The sequence below is a fragment of the Ambystoma mexicanum genome, chromosome 1q, assembly GCF_040938575.1.
Source record: "Ambystoma mexicanum isolate Mex_15411 chromosome 1q, UKY_AmexF1_1, whole genome shotgun sequence".
Lineage (NCBI taxonomy): Eukaryota > Metazoa > Chordata > Amphibia > Caudata > Ambystomatidae > Ambystoma > Ambystoma mexicanum.
Window position 1 is genome coordinate 206,182,164 of NC_090922.1, and position 20,726 is coordinate 206,202,889.

The 20,726-nt window shown below is 45.4% G+C and overlaps 1 protein-coding gene across 3 annotated transcripts in view; it reads left to right on the forward strand.

Moving 5' to 3' along the window:
- TMEM143 (transmembrane protein 143) overlaps positions 1-20,726 on the forward strand; it is a 549,762-nt gene that overhangs the window by 463,948 nt on the left and 65,088 nt on the right. For 2 of the 3 annotated variants that reach the window (XM_069637349.1, XM_069637346.1), the window contains exon 7: positions 2,724-2,928. The exons of the other annotated variant lie outside the window; for it this stretch is intronic. In XM_069637349.1, the coding sequence (XP_069493450.1) occupies positions 2,724-2,928 (205 nt within the window). The remainder of the gene's footprint in view (positions 1-2,723; positions 2,929-20,726) is intronic. 3 annotated transcript variants of the gene reach the window in all.

Consider the following 20,726-nt stretch of genomic DNA (forward strand, 5'->3'; position numbering starts at 1 on the left):
GAAGGAGTTGGGAGCAGAGGGGGAGATGAGTCATCGGAGAGACGAGGTTAAAGGAAGAAAGGAGATGTTAGATGGAAGTGGAGGAGGAGGTTAAAAGTCACCAGGAAAAGATTGGTGGATGTCATCAGACGGAAGTGCAGGAGACGTGCAAAGTGGTAGCTAGCAAGATCAGAAAGAAAAGAGGGCAGGTTGGCCCAATGTACGGGTGAGACCTGGATCTAAAGGGGTTAAATCCACAGGAAGGAGTATGTGGCATCGTGTTAAGGAGGAGCAGGACCAAAAGGTGAATGTTTTTTTTTTCCTTTTGCAACCCCCGCAATTTTTCTGATTTCAGAATCAGGAGACCTGGCAATTGGCGAGATGGCAGAAATCCATACAGTTCAACTTTTATATACATCTCACACTTGGCACTTTAAAAGCTCACGGGCATGGGCAATTCCCTATTGATTTAATCTTTAGGCATTGAACGGGCTGTGGCAAAATTTGTGTGACATTAATTAATTGCTATCTATTGTCACAGAACACATCCTACATCCAAATTTCACAACACAATCTAATGACACCCATCCTCTCTTCTCATTTGAATTTTGGCTAAACTACCCCTTACTCTGCCTCCCAATGTACAGGCCGCAGTACGAATGTCCCATCACTACCTGTATGATACAGAAGCAAATGAGGCTGTTTATTTCTCTGATTTAATAGATGACTGTGGCTGCCATTGATAATGCTTCCTATGGGCCCACGTCCCACTGCTATAATCATGCATGAAACAGTCACCCTTGTTAGGATCAAGTGGATGCCGGGAGACAAACGTGCTGTCAAAACAAATAAGGTTTTATTGTGCAACAGGGTTTGAGAGAGGAGCACAGGTCAAAACAGTATGAATAGGTCTCCTTAAGAGTGAGGTGAACTGAACAAATGCAAGAAATGTTTTAGCGGCTTAGTGCTGGTCTTTGTCAAGGCTGTCTCTCTGAGATAAAGTTTAACACCAATTTGTGATCCGGAGGGTTGGCTCTGATACAGATTTTAAAACGTCACTTTTGGTTATTAGGATCTTGGTTCCAGTCAGTGCTCCAGATAAGATTCTGAAGTGGGAGCATTTTACTCCGTATTTATTAAAGATGGGAGTAAAAATATTTTAGGGAGTCAAAACAGAAGTAATTCACAATGGGAGTATTTTTTAATTGAGTAAAAATGTTTCAACTGGAAAACCAAAATGTTTTAAAAATAATTCCTTTGCACCTAGTTATTCATACACATTAGGATACATGTTTACTTCTTCCAATTAGGCAGTAATAATAATTTCTTCCTGTTGTACTACATACACAAATTGTCCAGATATATCCTTGGAGCTATGTGGTTGAAAGCAGGGGCACAAGGTCCTGCGTGTCTGTTTCCTATTTTTTGTTGGGAGTATGTTTACTCCCTGTTTTTATTTTTAGGGAGTATCTGCCTATTTTTAGGGAGTAAAAGTGACCAATACACCCCTTATCTGTAGGGCTGGTTTCAGTGACCATGGGTAAATATCAGTCTTTCCGTTCCCTGTTCCTTGCTTCCGAGACCCCCAATGACAACACATTTAGGCAAAGCAAAAGGCTGGCTCTCTGGGGCCGTGGTCCTCCCTCCTTTGAATCTTTTTCTTCCCTGTCTATCTTGAGTACGTTTTCAGGCCACTGTCATTCTAGTCCCCTGCCAAGGGCAATCTCTAATCTGTATATCTCCCTTTGGGTGTGATCCCCCAGATGCCTCCCACAGACTTAGCTTTTTTTGTTGACTTTTGCATCTCGGTGCACACCTGTTTGCCACGTTCAGTAAACCGAGGCCCAAGGAGCCTCTGGTTTAGAAGGCGTTGGCTCTTAACTGTTAGGAATGTCTTCTTTTATATCCTTGTTGGGTTTGAAAATTCCAGCAGACCCAGAGTATGGCTCCTGGCTAACCTGCTTCTCATCCGTTTGCTTTCTATCCGGTCTGTAGGCTTGGGCATTGCCAGTCTTCTGCACCAGGACCAGAAGGCTTTTAACTGTCTCAGGGCGGTACCTTTGCTCCGATCCAACCTAGCCCGACTGGCTCCTCTGTCTTCCACCTCTTTGCATCCCCTCCACGTGTTAGACCTCTTGGTTTGGCCAATGCAGTTTTTTGGGGACAATGTACTCACCTGCGAGGGATTATCAGTCAGCCATGAGATTTGATTTGTGGCACCAGCCTGGCAAATGTACTCCTACAAACCAATGATTGGCCTCTGGAGGTCTCCCCAGCATCCCTTACTCCCTACTTCCAACCTGACATCTGGTATTTTGGCACAAACCTCGTAGTCAGAATGATAGTCGTGAAAAGCTTTAATGCAATGCATTCGGTGAGCCCTTTCTTCTTTGTTACTGTTCAGAACACTCCCATAGAATGTCTCTTTTTTGTTTGTTTTGCAATGCAGATTTAGGATCTTGCGCAAGCACATTTTATGCGAATCTGTTTTGCATGCATGAAGTAGCCCCTTAAAGATGTCAAAAAATTCAAATTTTATAATATACTAAAATGTATTGTCTTATTAAGTTTTGCAAGAATTTTTCTCAAACAACATACTAAAAACGGATAATTTAATCTTGGCTCACATTGACCAATCCCATGAATCTGTTTCCCACAATGACTGCAATAATGAAGCGTTTACATGGCTTTGCTGATCATGACGGTACTTGCATGTTTACATTTAAACGTTCTGATTATTCTAGACTTTCGCCCAGCGCCGTAGGGCCCACTCCCTTGAGCTTGCCCACATGCTGTACTACCGAAGCACCTCCAATAATGCTGAACTACTCGGTGCGCTCACCATGCGGGCTCAGGAAGAACATGCCAAAGAGGTGATCCTGGTGCACAGCTTCCTGATGCAGCTGGAAGGCTCTCGTGGTGAGGCCAGCCTACGCGAACGTGCTACAGGTTTGTTCTGGTCACTGCACATAATATGTGCTTGTATGTGGGTGCCTAGGCACCTCTACTATTGGGATTATTTTCGCAGGCCATGAAATACTGTCTCGGTTGCCAGAGCGTTTGAGTAGGAAAGGGAAGGATATTCCTAGTACATTGTTAAAAACACCCTTTCAATTCATGTATTATTTCAGTTTTCATTGGCTGACTAATCGTAGAGGCCAGGGGCTCTCTAAGAACACACATTTTCTACTACTGCGATGCCCGCTGATCATGGGTTTAAACATAGATACATAGAAGTGACATCTGACGAGGACCCATGCCTTTCCAGTTTGCTCATGTCCTCGTGTCATTCAAACTTGCTTCCTGGGCACTATTGTGGGCTGATAATTTCTACAGTCATTTTCTAATGTTGCGTCCATCACATGTCGGCTGGTATATGAATATAATAGCAACAGGGACTTAGGCTACCCCACCTGTCTGACTCTGGCCTGGAATGGATTCAGCACATTTTATGCAGATCCCTATTTGTGGTCTGTGCATAAGAGAACACCCAAATTGCTTTTCATACAATAACAATTTTATTCATGTAACTAATAAAAAATAGCATAACACAGCTATCATCCGAACCTTTTTGTTTTCCCGTAATTGCCGGGTAATCATACACTGTTCAAGGCATCTCGCATCAGCATCATACAATGAAAATTTCCATGATGGGACATCTAAAGGTAAGGAGGCACAAATTAAAAATTAAAAACTGGGTGTGTCTCTTCAGGGACCGTAGTGCCTGATAAATGTGCTGAGCTTAATCCTAACTGAAGCATTTCTTTACAGTGTCACAGGTTGTTGAAGAGAATAGTTCGAGCTCTTCGCTCCAAGCCCTTGACGTGCGCTTTTGTGGAATTCTATCCTGTGTATCTAGGATCCCATCATTGTCATACATCGCTGACACTTCGACGTTAACTACACTTGTCCTGAAGAAAGCACCAGAAGATTAGCTACCTACAGGGTGCCAGAAACACCACCGAGTGTCGACTAGATAGATGTGAAGACAATCATACCACATTTGAAAGTCACCGTTGTACTAACCCACACTGCATAAACTGTATGCCAATTTTAATTGTATGAGGCTGATGCGAGATGCCTTGAACAGTGTATGATTACCCGGCAATTACGGGCAAACAAAAAGGTTCGGATGATAGTTGTGTTATGCTATTTTTTATTAGTTACATGAATAAAATTATTGTATGAAAAGCAATTTGGGTGTTGTCTTATGCACAGACCACCGATAGGGATCGGGATAAAGTGTGCTGAATCCATTCCAGGCCAGAGTCAGACAGGTGGGGTAGCCTAAGTCCCTGTTGCTATTATATTTTACTCCCTCATGATTTAGGCCCCCCTTATCAAAAAAGAGGGCCACACTACCCCCTTATATTATCAAACTGCTGGTATATGAATTCATGCATGCAATACCCTGTGAATACATATTTTTAAATAATATCACTTCGATATTTTAATTTTATTTAGAAGTAGTCTCCCTCTGAAAAGGCAGCATCTTGCAGCTTCTTTATTCCCTTTAATCATTTCAAATGGTTTAAAACTGGAGTTCACCTGGCCTATCCTGCCCACCCTAGTCAGAAACTAGAATGTGCCCGACCACAGACCTGGCTGTGAATTCTCCTGACCTTTCCCCTGTTCCCCCCACCTGCTCTCTCTCGGTCTTTCCTTATCCTGGCAATAAGCTGAAATGTTCCTCCCACCCCTGTGCCCCACCACCGACAGTGAATTCCCCTGACCTTTCCCCTCTCCCCCATCTGCTCTCTCGCTGTCTTTCCTTATTCTAGCAATAAACCGGAATGTTCCTCCCACCCCCTGTGCCCCACCACTGACATCTCTACCCATCCTCACTTTTCTCTGTCCTTGAACTGATTAGCTAATTAGTAGCTTGGTTTGCCCCGTCCCCTCTGGCTTAGTTTAAATGCCAGGCTATTATGCAAGTCTATGCAAAAAGTACTTAAAGGCACCAACACCCCTTTTTCTTCCGCCACGGGTTGAAGTAATGTTTTTTTTAACACAGTGTAGCTCATTACAAAACTCTAAAACATCAAATGAATCAATGAAATCTCCACCCTGGCTTTTCTCCTCCGCTTCCCTTCCTGTTAGGACCTTTGAGCCTTTCCAGGCAGAATTGGTTATTTAAGTATGAACCACATTGCTTGGTTATTTCTAAACTTTATCCAATCTGTATCCACCTGGACACCAAGCCGCCAAACTCTTTTGCAACGACCCATATTGGAAGTAGCCAACAGATTTGTTAAATTTGTAGAGACTATTATACAATGTATAGGTTTTGTGCAATATTAGGTGCAACAATATAAAGAGATCATATGAATCTCGCTGACACTTTGGATAATAGTTATTTTTTTCATTAATCTAATGCAATTAGTCATTTATATAGCGTCTTTTCCTATTGGTATGGCCTCAAAGTGCAACACCCTTGGGAAACCGAATGCCAAAGTATGGGGAATTTGTCAGAGGAGTTTAGCATGGGTGTGTGCATTTGATCCAATACGAAGGTAGGTAAGGGTGACCAAGTTCCTGTTAACTACACATGTAGAGCTGGCATGTGGCTGGGTGCTGTGAGGTAGTCTGGAGGGTATGCAAGTGCAAGAGACCCATTATGTGTCCTGCTAGATTGACTTTTTGTCATGGGGGATAGCTGCATTCTTATGGCAGAGGTGTTGTGTGATGTGTCTTAGAGTAGTGTATGATAGCAGATGCGTGCGGATGGGTGGCCATGCCTTCAGCTATTTTCCAGAAGTATGCATTGTGATACGTACCCATGTGTTCTGGCTGGTGTCTTGGTTTCGTAGATGTGTTGTTGATTCTATCATGTGGTCTGCTGGATTGTATTCTCTCTGACGCTCAGTACATTTCTTGGTGGGTTCATTGCTGCCCCAGCCTACCTGAGAGGTGATTAAATAGGCTAAAGTGTGGCATGGGTTTGTCAGGATGCAGGGTGGAAAAGGCAGATCTTGACGGCTCTCTGGAAGTCGAGGTGTGATCCTCTATGCGTGGGATGCTAAGGGCAATCATGGTCCAGATTGAGGGGCCTTGAATGGAGGAGGAGGACCCCCCTATTCTTGTTGATTTGAAAGGACTGGTCACAAGGAGGAGTGTGGTGCCTGATCGCATGTTTCTATTGAGTTGGTAACGGATGAATTTCTGTTGAAGGTTTTCTGGGACTGTCTTGTGGAGGACACAGTGAGTGATGCACATGGCTTTAAAAGTGGCCCGCCACCCATCAGATAGCCAGTGGAGGACATGGAAGGCGGGTGTGATGTGCTCTCTGGGGCCAAGGGCCAGGAAGAGCCTAGCTGCAGTGTTTTGGACCCATTGGAGCTTTCAGAGTTGATATGCTGTGGTGCCCAGGTAAAGGGAATTACTGTATCCGAGGCGGGAGAGGACAATAGCCAGGATTTCTGTGTGACTCTGCGAGGGTAGGGGAGGTAAGGGAAGGTGTAGATAGCAAGATTTAGACACAGAGTTGATGTGCTTTGAAAGTGTCAGATCAGCGTCTGTGGTGCATCCCAGGTTCTTTACTGCGTTGGATGTGGCGGGAGGAAGGCCTAGGCAGGACGACCAAGGGGTGGGTTGGCGGAAGACTACTGTCATCCTGCAGATCATGATTTTGTTTTTTCTGGGGTTGAGGAGGAGGTGGTTAGCCATCATCCAGTGGTCTATTTCTGTGAGGCATGATGCAAGGTCCGGGTGGGGGATGGAAGAGGTCATAGGATCTTGAAGATGATCTGGGAGTCATCTGCGTAGTTGTAGCAGGTTAGGTCATGTGAGCGAATAAAAGCAGGGAGCGGGCTCAGGTAGAGGTTGAAGAATAGGGGTGATAGCGAGGCACCATGTGGAACCCTGTTGGTGACAGCGCGGGGGGCCAAGGCGAAGGGGGAAAGGAGGGTGATTCATGATTTGTTAGTGAGGAATGAGGAAATCCATCTTAGTGCTGCGTTCCTTATGCCATGCAAGTGGAGTCTTTCCATGAGGATGCTGTGGTCAATGGTGTCAAAGGCCACAGAGAAGTCGAGGAGGATAAGTACGGAACAGCCTTCTGAGTCTGCGGTGCTTTTGAGGTCATTCCAGATGGAGACTAGGGATAATTGAGTTCTTCAGAGAGCTCTGAAGCTGAACTGGGCGGGGTCAAGGAGCAGGTTGGATTCAGTGAAGAGGCAGAGCTGTGAGTAGGCCCTTCGGTCAGTAAGGTTGGCTAAGAAGCGGTTGTTGGTAATTGATCTGTAGTTGGCTGGAAGGCAGGGGTCAATTGAGGGTTTTTGGAGGAATGGTTTAATGTGCGATATCTTGAAGGCTGTTGGGAATATGCCTGAGGTGAGCAAGGAATTAATGATAGATCTTGCAATAACGCCTGCACAGGTTGAAGAAAATATATCTTTGAGGTGGGCGCGAGGGCATGGATCTCTTGGGGATCCAGATGGGCGGCTTCTAGCAATTAGTTTCAGGAATTCGGGTTGAGAAATGGGAGAGAATGAGGAGAAGATCGGGTGGGAGGTGGAAGGGTTAGTGGGGTCGGAAGGCGGTGCAGGTGATTGTGTCGGGAGTGCTGCGAGTTTGGCACTGATGGTGCCGTTTCTTTCTCATAAAATCTGTGGAAGTGGTCCAAAAGGGCATCACAGGGTGCTTGGGAGTTTTGATGGGGGTGGGGGTTTCAGTTAGGGGCTTCAAATTCTGAGATGCTCTTGTGGAGTTCCTTGCTGCTGTTATGGGCATTAGAGATTCTGTTTCAGTAGAAGGATTTCTGTTATAAGCACCTCTATTATGGAGAGAGGGGTTGGCCCGCCATCTGCGTTCCAGTGTGTGGATGAGTGTTTTGAGTGTTCTGAGAGAAGGGGTGATCAATCTGGGAGGAAGGGCCTTGTCTGTAGGAAGATCTGGAGGGGGCGAGTGGTTTGAGGGCATTGGAGAGCCATAGGTCAAAATGGCTGATAGAGAGCAGACCTTCCTTAACTGGCAGATTGGGAAGGGAGGAAAGCAGGGAGTCAGCCAAGTCCGCAGTTACTATGACCTTGTTCCATATCGGGGAAGTGAGTGGGCGGTCCACTTCTAGTCATGCGGGGAGAGATGCTAGGAGTCAAAAGCGAGAAGAAGATGGCTGTGTAGTTCATCCACATAAGTGGTCTGTGGGGAGGGCGGTAAGAGTGGAGAGAACGATGGAGGAACTGAATATTGCATCTAGCGTATGTCCTGCAGTGTGTGTGTGGCATCTGATATCAGTTGAGTCTTGTTGATGGCTTACAAGTTGTCCAGCAGTGGGTGGTGTCATGGGGTTGTGCAGCGTATCGAAAGATACATTAAGATCTCCTAGCATGTTGAGAGTGGTTGACCAGGATGGCCTCTAGGGAGTCGCTCAGAGCATTAGTTAAGTTACTGTTGTAGTCAGAAGGTCTGTAGATGAGTAAGAAACTGTGGGTAAGAGAGGGGCTGATAAGAAATTTCCCTAGGAGGGATTTGCATCTGCATCTATGTTGCAGGCTTGTTCCTCGGAGTGTGAGATGGTGAGGTGTGATTTATTGAGCATGGCGATCCCGCCTGCTCTGCTGGTTCTGTTGTGCGCAAATAGTGTGTAGCCTGGGGGAATGCCTCGTGTCCGATGGGTCGGAAGTAATCCGAGAACTAGGTTTCTGTAATGAAAGGGATCTCTGGGCTTTCAGAGGAAATAAAGTCGTATATGTTATGTCTGTTTTTGGCAACAGATCTAGCGTTAATTAGGATGCGTGAGATTTGGATGGCAGGACGGGGGTTGTTGGCCTCGATAGAGGCAAGCAGCGGAGGGCCGTTTGGGGTGTGAGGGAGGGGAGGGGATCCCCTGGTTGTGGCCCGGCAGGGGTGGGTGGTACAGTGTGAATAAGGGGGAGATAGGGTGTGCGTTGAGGGGGAATTGTGGGGGAGATAGCAGGGGAGAGGTTGTTAGGGGATGGTGAGGTGTCTGTGTTTGTAGTGGGGGGTGAGACTGTGAATTCTTTGAGTGTGTGAAAAGACTGCTTGTGATGTACGGTTCCTAGGGGGGAGGTCTAGTGTGGTGGAAAGGAGCAGGTGAAAAGTGTTAGAGGGAATTGCAGGTGTGGAGTAAGGTATGGGAAGGGGTGCTGCAGTGACTGGGGTCGCTGAGTGGGGTTGTTAATGAATGGCAGTGGAAAGGAGGGGAGGGGTTAAGATCAGAGATGATGCCGAGTTGATGATTTCCGGGGGAATGTCGGGAGGGTTGAAAGGGGTTAGTGCCTGTGGTGTTGAAGACAGTGTTGAAGAGTGATTTTTCTGGGTTGGATGGGTTTGCAGAGGTCTTAATGGTGTAAGTGAGGGGTGGATACGGGGATCTGGGGGGAGATAGGGTGAGGTGTGCAGAGATGAGAGAGTCTGGGTGTTTTGGATTCTATGTTTAAGGGGATTCTTGGGTCGTGTGTGTGTGTGGGTCGGGAGGCTGAGGAAGGGGTACTGGCGAGGGAAGCCAGAGCGGCACTTAGGGATGCGAAAACTGAGGAGGGAAGATTAGGGGGAGGTCTGTGGGTGTGGTGCAGAGGGCGGTTTCTGGTGGGGGGAGTACTCCTACCCCATGGACCAGTGAGGGAGAATCACCTAGATGGGCGGTCCTTTGGGAGTGGGACACAGACGGGTGAGACGCGGTATCCCCTTTCTTTGAACACCTTTTCCCCATCCATATTCCAAAACACTGCCCCCCTTTCCTGACAGGAACACTTTTGCATAACACGGAAGACAACGGACTAACACCAGAGCCGTTTACCTGACATGTCCCAATGGAAGGGTCAGGCAAAGTCAGTCAATTGACCAGAATCACACACACACCTGACGGCCCTTTCCCTCCCCACAGGGATAAAAGGTGGAGCACAAGACGAGCAAGGCGACCGCACAACATGAGAGCTATCTCGGCATGGCAGATCAAGAGGAGGAGAAAGACGGTGCAGACCGAGAGGGTGACAAGGGGAGAATCAACCTTGCCCTTTCTGACCAAGGCCCGTGAAACCTCAGCAGAAGGAAACATACGTCTGCAAACAATAGCCAGCATGTGTTGCAACAGAGACGCTTTTCTCGGTGGTACCAACCTTGACTCCAAGGAGAAGGAAAGCCAATCGGTTCATCACAGCTGTTCAGTCGAGGGGAGTGTCAATAAGAAACTGAACTCTGTGTTGAATGAAAAATAGCCAATGGTTGATTTGAACTTTGAAAAACTAAAAAATACTATTGATGAAAAAGGGGGGAAACTAGCAACAGAGGAGTCCGGCACCACGAGGTTGCTCACGCAGGAAACTCTGGCCAATTACCCGATGGTAGAAACTACTGCCCACAGAGGAAGCCGCCCAACTAGCCAAGGAATATTGGTAAGCGCAGATGCATCCGCGCCACCTTCGCAGAAATCGCCAGCCTAACTCGTGCCTCACTGCAGATAAGTGTTTACTAAAGCCTGCAAAAGGAAAACACCTACATCTGCACAATAATGGCTAAATTAGCTAAGTGTGCCCTCGCCTCCATTAAGATACACGAGGTACCTAGGAGTTCCAAGATGGCCGCCCGCGACATGTCTGCAGCCCCCCTTGCCTAACGTGGTCACCAGCAGCCTGCTGATTGGCTATTCTGCCTACTTCACCTCCCATTGGGCGCCGGCAGGCAAAGCCGGCCCACTCCACCCCAAGGCCCACTGAGACAAGGCCATCACCTGTTTCGCGCCTGTTTTCGCTGTGTTTGCCATTTACCAGCCCCCCTGGCCCTTGCACCAGACCACAGCAAAGGTAACTCTGATTTCCTGCTCCAGCCACTGCTATACTATCACTGCTACCCCTGCCTCCAAGTTACGTGAACACCTCTGTCATTACCTATTGAACTCTGCTTACCCAACCTCACGGTATACATACATGCGGGCACTCGCCTACCCACCTACCTTCAAGTAATTACCGCCACCACTATATGCTAATACTGTACCTAGCCCAGTCTTTGAATGTCAAACCTAGGTAGCCATTGATGTCATTTTATTATTTGTTTGCATACTGCTTTTTAGCCAAATCTGTGACTATCACATCTAGGTAGACCCTGCTGCCACATTGGTTTTCATTTGCTTGCATACTGTTTTGTGCATTTTCAACTGCTGCCTCTCTGGCCCATTGTAACAATTTGAACCTAGGTGTTCCTCTGTTTATGCATTTCGTATTGCTGCCTCTCTGGCCCTATTGCAAAATTTGAACCTAGGTGTTCCACCCATTGTTTGTGCATTTCGATTGCTGCCTCTCTGGCCTATTGTAAAAATTTGAACATAGGTTCGAAATGCATAGACAGAGGAAAACCTAGGTGTTCCTCTGTTTGTGCATTTTGAATTATTGCCTCTCTGGCCCTATTGCAAAATTTGAACCTAGGTGTTCCATTGTTTGTGCATTTCGAATTGCTGCCTCTCTGGCCCATTGTAAAAATTTGAACCTAGGTGTTCCTCTGTTTATGCATTTCGAGTTGCTGCCTCTCTGGCCCTATTGCAAAATGTGACCCTAGGTGTTCCATTGTTTGTGCATTTCGAATTGCCGCCTCTCTGGCCCCATTGCAAACATCGAACTTGGGGGTGCCATTGTGTATGCACACTGAACTGTGGCCTCTGGCTCTCAATGCAATTTACCACCTTATGTGTGGTATTGCTTAGCCCCCACTGTACAACACCAGGTTCCCATGCATCCTACTGTGTCAGAATCGCGAGACCTAAGCTGTCACGTATTCTAACTGTTGGTAGACACATTGCATAATTGCTAACTAGCTCCACGTACATAATGCATCTCCCACTGCTTTACACTGTTCTACTAAGATCACTATTACATATTACTAGTTCACAACATCCCACTATGCTATTTAACCCACTTCCACTCGCGCCAACGTCTATCTTCCTCAAACAGATCGACATGATCACTATACCTTGCACTGTACTACAGAGGAATCTTAAATTACATGCCAGACTCCCAAGGCTTTATGACTCTTTAACCAAATCAGCGCAAAGTAATGCCACTTTAAGGCCCTGCAACACCAGTCACTCCCAACATCCTCTTCAACTCAACAGCAGACTCTTCCGAGAGCCTATCCACGCCCCGGAAGGTATTCTCAAAATCCAGTCATCTCTCTTGAAACCAGTACAGTCTGTGACTAAGGGCGCACTTATGAATGCCCGCTCTATGGTAGCCCACGCAACAGACATGGCCGACCTACTATACAATGAAGATTTAGACTTCCTAGCTGTGACCAAATCTTGGCTCCACCCAGCAGCTGGTCCTGCAATTATGTTAGCCTTACCAGACGATTATACCCTACTAAGACTTGATCGCACCACCTCTCGAGGTGGCGGTCTTGCCATTATAGCCAAAACCAAACTAATATTGAAAATCTCTACACCCCTTAACACAGGATCATGCGAATCCTTAACTGCAAAGTTAACCTTATCTAATACACAGTCTGTATCTATTCACCGTATCTACCGACCTCCCGGCCCCTTAGGATCCTTTGAAGAAGACCTTACAAACATCCTTTCTAACAACCTCAAGAACTCCTCCCCAAGCATCCTCCTAGGAGACTTTAACCTTGTTCTCAGCGACCCTTTTGATGCCAATTCCACTTTAATCAATAACACCTTACAGGAATTAGGTTCTATCCAGAAGATCTCGGATCCCACCCATATCAAAGGCAGAACACTCGATTGGCTAGCTGTGCATAATTGCCCAATCCTAGTCTCATCAATAATGCCACAACCCTGGACTGACCACTATTTGATCACATTCTCATTAGAGGCTATTTCCTCGCAACCTGACTATATAGCTCCAGCTGTCCAGACCAGAAACAAAAGAAACATTACTCCTGAGAATCGTATCCCCTTAATCTTAACTACCCTTAACGCCATTCCTGACCTCACAGATCCCTCCACTATGGTAGACCTGTATAATAAAGTAATACTATCCTCTCTTGATATCATAGCACCTCTGAAGATGAGAAAGAGCAAACCTCGCAAACATGTGAATACTTGGTTCTCTCCCCATCTTAAGGCTATCAGAAAGGAGAAACAACGCTGCGAAAAAATCTGGAGATCAGATCCCTCCGAAAATAACAAGGAAAACCTGAGCAAACTAGTCTCCCAGTACAAAAAAGAAATTATCTTGGCAAAACAAACTTCATATAATCTCCGAATCTCTCAAGCCAAATCTAATACCAAAGAGCTATTTGTAATTCTGAAAGAGGTAGAATCCCCTGTACAGACGCCTGATTCCTGCCTCAAGGATAAAAATTGGTGCACGGGTATACAAAAGGCCCTAGCCAATAAAATGACCTCCTTTCAAACGAAGATCAGCATAAAAAAACTCCCTTCTCTCCACCAAACCTAGCACCACTAGCTCTTTAATGTCACATTCCACCTGGACGCTGCCTCCTGCGCCGATTCCATACTTCGACTTCCGTAAAGTATCCACCAAAGTGGTTGAAAATGTTATTCTCACGCTCAAACCCTCAAATTGCCATGGGGACTTATGCCCTGCACAATTGATAAAAGATGCAGCTCATGACCTTGCACCATTTATCACTAAACTAATAAATGCATCCTTCACATCAGGCAGCATACCTAATAATTTGAAACAATCTTGGGTCCTCCCACTCCTTAAAAAACCCAACCTAGATCCCTCCTCTCCAACTAATTACCGTCCCATCACCACAGTGCCGTTCCTACTCAAAATCCTTGATAAAATAGCGTACCAACAAATCCAACACTACCTTGAACACTACCACCTTCTAGGAGTCCGACAGTCAGGCTTCAGACCCCAGCACGGAACTGAGACTGCACTCATAGACCTTAAGGCACAGATAGATGAGCTGAGAGATGAGGGTAAGACTGCACTACTGCTACTTCTTGATCTCTCAGCTGCATTCGATCTGGTTGACCATAAGATCCTCTGAAATCACTTACAATCGGCAGCCCGCTTTTCTCAAGAGGCAACTGACTGGATCCAATCTTTTCTCAACAACTGTACTATGCAAGTCTTTTCCCCACAAGCAGCCGCTGACCCGACGCCCATTACCTGTGGCGTACCTCAGGACTCGTGTCTCCCCTACCTTGTACAACATTTTAACAAAGCCCCTTTTCGATGATCTAGATGGTCTGGGTATCACCTACACTAATTATGCCGATGATACACTGATCCTCATCCAGTTTACTGGGGATTATGACAAGGATTTGGCCTTTGTAAATAGAGTGTACCTCATCCAGGCATGGATGGCCTCACACGGTCTATGCCTGAATGATGACAAAACTCCTCATCCTAGGCACCACACCTAACCTTAACAAACTAGGCCAAAATTACTCTTCCTTTGTAATTGACAATAACAATATCATCGTAGCCAAAGAGGTCAAAACCCAAAATTACTCTTCATTTGTAATTGACAATAACAATATCACCATAGCCAAAGAGGTCAAAATCTGGCTTCTACCTAGACTCCACACTTACCTTCTAAAAACAAGTCAATGCTATGGCATCTGCCACATCCTATACATGTAAACTCATTAGAGCAGCTAAACCATTCCTCTCACCAATCAACTGTATCACCCTAGCTAGAGCTCTGACCCTTTCCAAGCTGGAATATTGTAATGCTCTATATGTAGGTAGCAACAAATATATCACGAACAAAATTCAAATTCTACAAAATAATGCTTTAAGAGCTGCCCTAAGCCTCCCGAAGAAAGCCCACATCTCAGAGACTAGAAGATCTGTTAATTGGCTTTCAACGAAAGACAAAATCTTCCTTAAATCCATCTCTCTGACTCACAAATGCCTACACTAAGCTGCCCCTCAATACTTGATAACAAGATTCACTAGACCAGTATCCTGTCAACCTTCTAGAAAGGTTAACTCTAATCTCCTGCTAGTGCCACGATTCAAACGTACTATGTCTGGAGGGAACAGTTTTCCTGTCAAAGCGGCACAATTTTGGAATTCCTTACCACCATCCATCAGGGAAGACCTCCCCTACTTACAATTTAGATCCAATACCATCCACTGGCTCAAGGAACGCGACACCTAACGTTTCTCCTTGCTGCGCTACACTATAATTACTGTAAATTGTATATAAATATGCATATCTACTGATCTTCTATGTTTCGTCACATTATATAACTTGTAAATATTGTATATCTTTTGTAACTATAATTTGCTGTATCGGCTCTAATTGTTTTTGATGTTTCCAACAATGTAACCTCAGTTGGACTCTATCTATGGTGCTACTGTAACTAAGCTTTACAATCCTCTTGCTGCTTCTGCGCCTTGCTACCCTTGGGTTAGGTGCGCATTACAAATAAACAAACAAACAAACAAACTGTAACCAGAAGCCCTAGGGAAAAGGAGAGAAGAGGTCAAAGTCATACAGCGGTTTGTAAAATCCTCTGTACCGTTGAAAGTCTGTGACCCACAGATGATTGCGAAGGTAAGGGAAATGAATCCCGTTTGGTGAAATGAGCTCAGGAGCAGTGTGTTGTTAAAGTTGGCAAGAAGGAACCCAGCAGAGGGAAGCCGACAAAAAGGGTCAAAGCCTGAAGAATTGTTTGAAAAGACATTAAGACTCGTGAAAGTAAGAAAAGCCCCAGTGATCTCGAAGTAGGGAGGCTGATGTCTGAAAGGGGTCCGAGCCCAAAAGAGGGAGAGCCAGGGGTGGAAAGTTATCACCCAAAGTTCATTGGAAAAGGGACTGTTAAGTTGATTTGTTGAAATACGATTTGTGAAGGGTCTACGCCCGGAAGAGGGGGGCCCAGGGTTGAAGCCATCACCCAAAGTATGCATGGAACAGAACTTTGTGTTTGTTGGATACATCAGGACTTGAAGGCAAGAGACGGTTTATTGAAAAGAGACTTAACCATCGAAGAACTTGATAGCTGGTACGGAACTGTCGGCTCGTGCTGAGAAAGATCGTGCGTGTGCTGTGCTCAGGAGATCCACTTTTTCCTGTGCTCAAAACATGGGGAAGAGAGACCCCTGGCAATCACATCCTGACTTATTATTTGTGCACACTTCTTTCTTTATTGATAACCCTATCCCACACTCTTTCTCTAATTAATTGTAAGGAATTGGCCACAGTTTTTTTGTATAGGCCTTTTACTTTGACAAGATGCCTCAAGGACTACCTTATTTTCATTTGATGGTCGAAGCTTGCTCCCCTCTTAGATTTAGGTTAGGTGTTTTTCCACCCTGCATTTACAATTTACAGTTGAATAAACACCCTTGAACTGTGATCACTTTTGTCTGTCTTTACTGTTGCCACCATGAGTTCCTTATATATGGTGTCAGAGTGGAATGTGTCTAAATTGAAACTAATTGGAGAACCCTACAATTTAAAAAAGATAGTCAGAGAGCCTTTAACCCTTCCATCGCCACCAAGGAATCAATAGGAGTTGATATCTGTAGCAGTAGGGAAGCTACCATTCCCCCTGGGAAAAGAGGAATTATTTCTACAGACTTAGTTTTGATACCCCCTCCGGGGTGTTGCTTTTGATTGGCCCCAAAATCTGGCCTAGCGTGGATGTTTGGGATAGATGTCTTAGCAGGCATTATTGATCCTGATTTTACTGGCCAGGTATCCACGCCGATGTAAAAACATTTATCCAGATGTGCAAAATATGTCAAAAGACCAGTACGCACATCCTATCAACTGTCCCTTTGAACCCATTGCCGATTCAAGAAATCCCCTTCTCAAGAATTGGTATGGCCATAATTGGCAGCTTGAAACCTCCAGATGAGGCAATAAATATTTCCTTGTGATCGTGGATTATGCAACCCGATATCCCGAGGCATTCCCAATGTGGAATAATACCACCCAGCAGATCCTTAAACATCTTGTGCCATATTTCTCCAGGGTCGGTTTTCCCAAGGAAATACTAATGGACGAGGGCTCGAATTTTATGAGTAAGCTTATGGCCGAAGTCCAAGAGATACTCCACATTATTTCCTTGCAAATTTATGTGTACCATGCCCATGCTGATGGCTTGGTAGAAAGATTCAATAAAACCTTAAAACGAATTCTCTGCAAACTGGTAGACAAGGACACAAAAGACTGGGACCAAATGATCTCATGGGCACTATTTGTAGTGAAGAAAACCCCCCAAGCTTCCACAGGTTTCTCTCTCTTTGAATTGCTCTATGGAAGAGAGCCGGGAGTTGTCCTGGACATGCTGCCGGAAACCTAGGAAGAATGAGAGCCACCAGAACGCGAGAACATATGAAGTTGGTCTAAGACTTAGTTTGTACTCGTATGGAAACCGCTCAGAGCCAACAAAAGGCCACTTATGACAAGAAAGTGAATTTAAGATCATTCTCCATAAGACAGAAAGTACTGGTCCTCTTGCCAACCTCAGAGAACAAGCTGGTCTCCAAGTGGCCAGGACTTTATCAAGTAGTAGAAAGAACAGGAACCTGTACTTATAGAGTAGCCCAACTGGATAGAAAACAGAAAATCAAATTATATCACGTACATCTCTTGAAAGAGTGGAAGGAGAACCTGACAGCCACCGATGCCAAAGTACTAGCCTGTCTGGATCCCGAAGACATAGATAACTTTTTGATTCCATTCCTTCCAAGTTATCTACTCAACACCAACAAGACCTAAAGGATGTAGTAATTTCATTTCCTGATGTGTTCTCAGAAAAACCAGGAACAGTAAAAGGTACATACCACTACATTAGAACACCTAAAGGTAAAGTGGTACTCTTAAAACCGTATAGACTCCCAGAAGCTCGTATGCAGATAGCGATCAAGGAAGTCAACAAAATGTTGAAAGCCAACATTATTGAGCCATCCTCAAGTCCACGGCCCTCTCCTATCATGCTGGTCACTTAACCTGACAGTTCCTGGAGATTCTTTATTGACTTCCGTCAAGTTAATGTCATATCGGACTTCCATGCCACGCTTCGACCTAATTGATAAACTTGGAGCAGCCACTTTTCTATCTACCCTAGATTTGACCAAGGGTTACTGGTAAGTTCCTGTATATGGACCAGATAAGAAAAAGACCACGTTTTCAACACTGCTAGGATTATTCCAATTTAAAGTCCTACCTTTCCGTCTACACGGTGCACCAGCCACTTTCCAGCGCCTCATGGATCAAATCCTACAACCCAATTCTGATTTCTGTGGAGCTTATTTTGACAATATCATCATTTATAGTAAGGCTTGGGAGGAATATCTCTTCCATCTTTATACCATCATGAAAGTCCTCAGAAATGCTGGCCTAACTGCTAATCCAGCTAAGTGCAGATTGGCCCAATCAGCTGTAAAATATCTTGGCTTCTTCGTAGGGAACGGGAATGTACAACCACAACATGAGAAGGTAAATGCTGTTTTAGATACACCAACTCCCAAGACCAAAAGAGATCTTAGAGCTTTTCTCAGGTCACTAGGATACAACCAAAGGTTTATCCCTAACTTTTCGGACAAAACAGCCTGACTGACAGATAAACTTAAGAATGCTGAACCCCAGAAACCTCATTGGATTGACGAGGATGAGATATGTTATAACACCTTGAAGTAGACGTTGTGTCCGGTCCCAATCCTAAAGGTAGTTTACTTTTCTAAGGAGTTTCTTACAGACAGATGCCTCCCTTACAGGGTTAGGAGCCGTCCTGTCCCAGGTTTGCGATGGATTGGAACATCCCATATTATTCACCAGCGCAAGCTGTTCCCACGTGAAACAAATTACTCCGTTTTGGAACTGGAGGCCGTGGCCATCAAGTAGGCCATTATCCATTTTAGGTACTACCTATTGGGACGAAAGTTCACACTCGTTACAGACCTCTCACCCCTAGTTTGGATTAGCCAATGCAAATACTCCAACTCTAGGGTCATGCAATGGTTTCTAGACCTACAACCCTATTGTTTCACTGTGGAACATTGAAAATGAAAAGACCATGGAAATGAATATTTTCTTTCCCAGTTCCCCAGTGAAACAAATGTGGCTACATGGCATGGAGGAAGGGTATGTGAGAAACCTGAAGGTGTCTCCCTAGGTCACCCACGGGGATCTGTCATCTAGGTGGCCAGGACGCAGCCATCGCTATTGGATCCAGTTCCTGGGGGTTGACCAGTGAGAGAGGATCAACTGAATGGGGGGTCCTTGGGGAGTGGGAGACTGATGGGTGAGATGCAGTATAGCCCTTCTTTCAACACCTTTTCCACATCCTACCACTTAGGATATTCCAAAACACTCCCCCCACACCCCTTTTCTGACAGGAACACTTTCACACAACACGAAAAACAACGGACTAACACAAGAGCCGTTTCCTGGTATGTCCAAATACAAGGGTCGGGCAAAGTCAGGCAATTGACCAGAATCACACACATCTGACGGCCCTTTCCCTTCCCCACAGGGATAAAAAGTGGAGCACAAGAAGAGCAAGCCGGACCGCACAACGTGAGCGCTAACTCAGCACGGCAGTTCAAGAGGAGGAAAAAGACGGCACACACCTAGAGGGTGACGAGGAGAGAAGCGACCTTGCATTTTCCGGCCAAGGCCCGTGAATCTTCCACAGAAGGAACAATAGAACTGCAAACAATAGCCAGCGTGTGTTGCAGCAGATGTCAACGGTACATGAGACCCTCCGCTGATTACCAAGCCAAGGAGAGACGCTTGTCTTGGTGGTACCAACCTTGACTCAAAGGAGAAAGAAAGCCAAGTGGTTCATCACAGCCGGTGAGTCAAGGGGAGTGTTGATAAGAAACTGAACTGTGTTGAACGAAAAATAGCCTACGGCAAATTTGAACTTTGAAAAGCTAAAAGATACTGTTGATGAAAGAGGGGGGAAAACCAGGAACAGATGAGTCTGGCACCACGTGGGTGCTCACTCAGGAACCTCTGGGTGATTTACCCAATGGTAGAAACTACCGTAACCAGAAGGCCTTGGCAAAAGGTGAGAAGATGTCAAAGTGGTCATACAGCGGTGTTGTAAATTCCTCTGTACCGTTGAAAGTCTTTGACCGACAGATTGCGAAGGTAAGGTAAATTAATTGTGCTTGGTGAAATGAGCGCATGAACAGTGTGTTGTAAAAGTTGGCAAGAGTGAACCCGGCAGAGGAAAGCCGATAAAAAGGGGCAAAGCCTGAAGAATTGTTTGAAAAGACATTTAAGACTTGTGAAAGTAAGAACAACCCCAGTGAACCAGAAGGAGGGAGGCTAATGCCTGAAAGGGGTCCGAGCCCGAAAGAGGGGGTGGAAAGTTATCACCCAAAGTTCATTGGAAACTGAGCAACGCCCGTAAGAGGGGGACCCAGGGATGAAGCCATCACCCAAAGTATACATGGAACAGAACTTTGCGTTTGTTTGTTGGATACATAAGGCCTCAAAGTCAAGAGACTTCTTATTGAAAAGAGACTTAACTATCAAAGAACTTGATAGCTGGTACGGAATGGTCGGCTCATGCTGAGAAAGCTCGAGTGTGTGCTGTGCTCAGGAGATCCAGTTTATCCCGTGCTCAAAACATGGGGAAGGGAGACCCCTGGCAATCGCATCCTGACGTATTATTTGTGAACACTTCTTTCTTTATTGAAAACCCTATCCCACACTCTTTGTGTAATTAGTTGTAAGGATTTGGCATTTGTTTTTTTAGTATAGTCCTTTTACTTTGACACAACGCCTCAAGGACTGCCTTATTTTCATTTGATGGTCGAAGCTTGCTCACATCTTAAATTCAGGTTTAGGTTAGGCATTTTCCACCCTGTGTTTACAGTTTA